General features: G+C 42.1%; 1 protein-coding gene across 2 annotated transcripts; it reads right to left on the reverse strand.

The window, feature by feature from the left end:
- Window positions 1-6: 6 nt before the first annotated feature.
- LOC122171049 (tetratricopeptide repeat protein 38-like) lies at window positions 7-5,367 on the reverse strand. Of its 2 annotated transcripts, XM_042838378.1 has the most exons (7): window positions 4,927-5,339; window positions 3,844-3,882; window positions 3,594-3,675; window positions 2,555-2,720; window positions 1,437-1,596; window positions 1,090-1,163; window positions 7-274 (listed from the first exon to the last, which is right to left on the reverse strand). In XM_042838378.1, exons 1-7 carry the CDS (start codon window positions 4,975-4,977, stop codon window positions 181-183), a joined length of 666 nt encoding a protein of 221 aa, XP_042694312.1. In that variant the 5' UTR covers window positions 4,978-5,339; the 3' UTR covers window positions 7-180. The 2 variants fall into 2 exon arrangements, with proteins under 2 accessions (XP_042694312.1, XP_042694314.1); XM_042838380.1 differs by lacking the exon at window positions 1,090-1,163 and having other exon boundaries at window positions 187-274; window positions 4,927-5,367.
- Window positions 5,368-5,435: the final 68 nt, after the last annotated feature.

Genomic DNA, 5,435 nt, shown 5'->3' on the forward strand with positions numbered 1-5,435 from the left:
TTCCTAGTGGAATCATCCAGGATTTAAAGCTGTTGCATTTCAGGTTGTATCTTCCAAGTCAGCTGTCATCAGGTCTCTCGCTCCTAGGGATTTCTCCAGCATGCTTTACAGCACTGCATCCCTCCACCCAAAGCACCCAGACTTCGATTGATGAGCTTATTGCTAGCAGTGAGGACAGATTTATGCCACTGAATGAACAGCCGCTGCCCTCCTTATGAGTCGCTCTGTCATTGGTGAATTTGGTCTCATCACATCACGCTCTCTCAGGAGGCACCTGAAAAAGGAGAAGTAGCAGGAAAACGGGAAGAAAGTCACTGAGCACATCGCTTTTCCCATAAGACTGTCAGCAACAGCCCTACAAGAGCAGGAAGACAACACCTAAAGACCTGCTCTTGATTTCCTTCACTGAAAACATCTGGCCTTGGCAGTCAGATCAGGCAGAAGAGTTCTTTCCAACACTGACACAGACTGAAAACCAGCACGCAGAGGGCACAAAACAGTCGTTCTGATATTCTATCTACCACTCGTGTTTCAAAAAGACTTCAAGAGGCAAACAGGCAAGGCTTCACGCTGTCCTGAGGAGACAGGCGTTCCTTTAAGTGCACAGCAGGCTCAGTTAACAAATTTAAACAGAACTCTCAGCAGGACAATGAGGAACACCTATGATTTCTACTAAACAAAACTCTTGTGATTTGCACGAAAGCAAGCAGGCATATCAGAATCTGTTCATCCTATTTGCCAGGAAAACAGCTGCTAGCATGAGGATAACCTTGATTTCCAGCAGGTCACCAAACCTTAGGAGTCCATTAAGTACACAACCAAGCGGCAAGATGCCACAGGGTAAGACAGAACATCTGAAAGTCAACTGCCCTTCAACAAACACAAACGAATCATCCATACTGTAAGACTGCCCTTCGGGAACAGACAGCTACTGCGCTTCCCATCTTAGTTAAGTGCTACTGCATTCAGCGCGAATGCTTGCGTGTAATTTCAGCACGGACGCAGTTGTTTGGAGCTACTCTGCTACATCCTGACTTTAAAACAGTCCTGTCACCACAGAAAGAAAAAATTACCAGGAAAAATACTCACTTAGCGAGGTTTTGTTTGGCTTGGGATTTGCAATTTAAAGCAGCATGAATCAATAGCTGGCTGAAAATATCCCTCTGAAAAAAGAAGTGAGTCCAGAGCTAAGTTAGTAAGTAACCGAGAAAGTACTGCTGGTTACAAAACAGCCCCCAAGTGAAGTTTTCCTCTTGGCATTTCCTCATAGCTGACACTGCTGGTAAGTGCTGGCAAACAGGACTCAGTCACAAGCACAGCTCGCTTGTTCCCTTTTCCAGGAATCAAGGGCTCTTAATAATGAAAGCACCTAAGGGAGGCTACTGAAAGTGGACCCAGTCACATCTCGGGTCACATCTTCTGTTGATGTCCTTTACCTGAGCATTACTGCCTCCTAGCTGGATCAGTTGGTAACGGATCGGGTACAGCAGATCTACAGCTTTGTCACAGTTCCCATTCTCAAACTCCACCAAAGCCTGCAGTAATGGCAACCCCACACTGGGAGCCAGAGAAAGCTCGTGGTCTTCGCCAGGTTCTCTGTACAACGAGAAAGTGATTAACTCTCATCAATCAAATCAGAAATACGCATATTTAATGCCAGCCTGGCACTGCCTGCAGACAGAATTACTTCTGAGTCAACCAAGCGTGATATTTCAGGTACCATACTTACACGGTTACTTTTGCTGAGGTTATTTTACTTGCACCTTTTTATTATGGTGCAGTGCTTGTGGTGGCAATGGTGATGAGAGACGGTTGGACTAGAACTCTTATATGTTGTTACCAACCTTGTGACTCTATGATTCTAGGATTACTCATCAGTCAATCAGATTTCATCCTTCTGCACACATTCACACACGTCACAAGCCCAAGCCTTTGCAACATATCACCTTGGCTGGGAAAAAGCCAGAGAACTCTGCCCTGATTTTAATTCTGATCAAGGTGTGAGTGAAATACACAACGCTGTTAAGTTGAACAGCTTCAATGCACGATTCACGCAAGTAAGTGAACTCGAAAGCTCAAGAACTATTCCAGCACTGCTTAGAAACCAATTTCCTAGAGAGGGACTATGACAGTCTCACTACCAGCTAACTGTTACTTTCTCTGAAAACAGAGCAGAAAGAACCAGCACAGACAGCTGGCACACTGCACAGTGTCCGTATTGTTATACAGGTGAAATCCTTTATCGCTGCACATAACGTAACTTCGTACGAACACACAGCAAGAAAATACAAGGCAAACGTTCCGTAGTGGCTGTGACAAACACAAGAGATTCTTGCTTAGCACGAACAGAAGCTCCTCTCGACATCAACTCACAAAAAGAATTACAGAGATGACCTAAATGGACACCGCTCTATTTAAACCAGGCCTCACCCAGGGAGGCAGCAAAGCAGAGAGGAGCGTGTGGGAACACTTCTGCAAGCCACACAAACCATCCCTCAGATGCTCAGAGGCCAAAATATTTATTCAGCACAGTACTTTAGTTCACGTAACCTACTTGGCAAGTTCTTGAAGAGTTGTTAAAAGCTCATTCGTAGTTTTGTGGTCTTTGGCTCCAAGTGAGGACATCAACACGTGTACATCATTGAAAAGAAGAACGTGGTCTTTGCTGTGCTGCTTTGCACGCTTCAGGACATTGTCCCACCTGTCTCCAAGCTTCACACCTATCAGTAAAAGATATCATTTAAATAACACCACCAAGGGCAAGAGCATTGCTTAGTAGTATGTATCAGCATCATGTGCCATGGATAGCACTGCTACTGAACTCAAAAACACAGTCTCTGACATGGCAAAATTATACTGCAATGTTTAGTTACAGCCTGCCTTATCCGGGCAAAGGGTTCACTGACTGTCAGTAATTTATCACCAATACTCTACACTGCATTATGGGAGGATCTCTCTTCTTTAAGAGATTGCTGCCATCTGCCTGGAGATGATGTTCATTCCAATTCACCCACAGCAATCAAATAACGCAGAGTCATAAGATGAATTTCATAAATAAACCCAATACACCATTGGTCTTTCAGTAGCATACAAGTAAAGTCACTCCTCTTTGCCTTGTTCAGGAATACAAATTTTAGCTTTGAAAATGTAACAAGAAATGCCAACGAGTTACAGGAGTACACAAAAGCCAGAGGCTAATCAATATCAAAATATGAAGTATCTAATTTGAAATTTGCTTAGAGAAAGCTCTATAGCTTTTTTAGAGGCTAACATACTTGATTTTTCATCCTCACATCTCCAGGGACAATGTAAGCTGAACTTTGAAATAAATAAATACGTGACCCACGTTAGCTTAAGCTGAATGAGATACTAACTCTATTCCACCCAAACCAATTCAGCTTATTATTATAAATATCACACTGGGGCTTTTCTCAGGAGCAGAATGGCAAGATTTCTTCTGCAACACTGACCAAGCTTGCTCTCTAAGTGTCCTTAAACACTTTTCTGACATGCCAGGGTGTGTGTTGGAGGGGGAGACAAAAAGAAAACCGTTCCCCTTACTGTTTAAAAAGAATTACAGTTGGATATCCTACCTTCCAGGTGAAGCCTGTACAGCATCGAAGAGCTATCTACTAAATCCAGCATGCTTCTACCCGACAGCAGCCTGGGAGCTATCTGTAATCACAAGTGCTCATAAGCTGTGCTACCAGGAACTTGCTCAGATAATTAAACTTACATGCACTGCACAAAATTATGGTAGGTTTCAATTTCTTGCAGAAGGAAGAAAACACATATCACAATCTGCAGCATGCCCTTCAATAAATATAAAAGGCTCCTACTCACATGGTTGTCATAAATTGTCAAAGCGGCCTCATGTTCCCCCTGTAAAAGCAAACAAGGACCATGTGATTAATATTCTGGAAGACTAAGCAAGAGTGATGGGTAGCAACCAAAGATATAAATACAATTAAGAAATGCCATAACATTACTTCCTTGTCTCATGATTTCAGAAACAAATAAACAAACATAAAGAGAGAAAAGACCAAGATAAAGCAGGATCTACTAGCTAAAATAACCAGTATATTCAGTTTTCATTTAATAAAGAGAACAAATACTGACGTGTGCTCCACACAAAGGAGAAAGATGAGGTTTCATCTCTTTCTCATCTTTCTTTCAGGATTCTTTGCAAAAAAATACTGTTTCATAAAACATGCACTTTCTTAAGCAAGCTGTAAAAAAAATCTGTATGGACAGAAGGTGGCAAAACAAACAAGGTACTAGACTACTGTTGAGAGCTACGCTTTCTATGTCATTACTACGAAGCATAAACAACTGACACTGTGTTCTGACCAAAGGACGGCACCTCTGCAATGACACTGGGCTCAATTCATTAAGGAGACAAATGTGACCAGTGCTAAGCATTATGAACTCCAAGGAGATTCTGCACTGCAACCTGATATGCGGGGCAAGTTGCAATCGTTACTAAAGAGTTTCACTAGATCCTAAATCACTTGAATTACAGAGATTGAACTACAGAGATTAGTGTCTTGTTTCAGCCAGTCAATTTTGAGGTCAGCAGCTTTGCACCGAATTTGAAGAGAACTTTCTGTAATTTTGTTTTCTAAAAATAGGTGATCCAAGTTCTTATATCCATCAAATAATCGTGCCAGGTGTAATCAGTGAGATTATTTCACAGCAATCCTCCAACATTCTAGCAAAGATAATGGATCTTTGTTCAGTGTAATTAGAAGTTGCCAAAATAATGGTACTACAGGACTATCCTGTAAAAACATCACTGTGCTATTTTATAACAGCATCCCTTGAAATAACCTATAAATCCCTATACATGCTAGGACTGCCTTTTAACTAGCATTGGATGAATTCTCTGTCTGGACCATAAATCATCAGTAGGAAAATATCTCATACCTTTTCCATAAAGTATAAAGCCCAGTGCCAGTAATTGTGGCAAGCAAGCATATCACTGCCCTGCAAAAAAGAAAAAGCAGAGAAATATTATGGTTTACACAATAACTTCTCATCTCAACATACCTAGGCGGATTTCGGTTTTCCTCTTCAACTGCCGAGTGCTCCAAAAGACAGGACAGACAAGAACTTCACATCTGCTGGCCTACATGAAATCTCTCACTCTTTCACTCGCTCCTTTCCAATTCAGGCAGACACTACAAAAACCAAAGTTTCCCCAAGTCTTTTTCCAGAGAAGAACTGCGCTTGGATGCCTCAGGAGAATTCACCCTTTTGCAGCACTCCTTCGGAAAAAAGTCCACAAACTGTCTATCACAAGAGTAAGATTTGTCTCATCTAACATGTAAGGGTCTTGACTGAAGCAATGTGGCTAGACAGCGTGCAGGAAAGGCCCACCTTATGAGGGCCATTCCTCCTACTCACCTAGATTTCCATCTCAGACTGAGTAATCA

This window comes from Centrocercus urophasianus, unplaced genomic scaffold (genome assembly GCF_019232065.1).
Source record: "Centrocercus urophasianus isolate 14NV4802_14NV808 unplaced genomic scaffold, USGS_Curo_1.0 seq_786, whole genome shotgun sequence".
Taxonomy (NCBI): domain Eukaryota; kingdom Metazoa; phylum Chordata; class Aves; order Galliformes; family Phasianidae; genus Centrocercus; species Centrocercus urophasianus.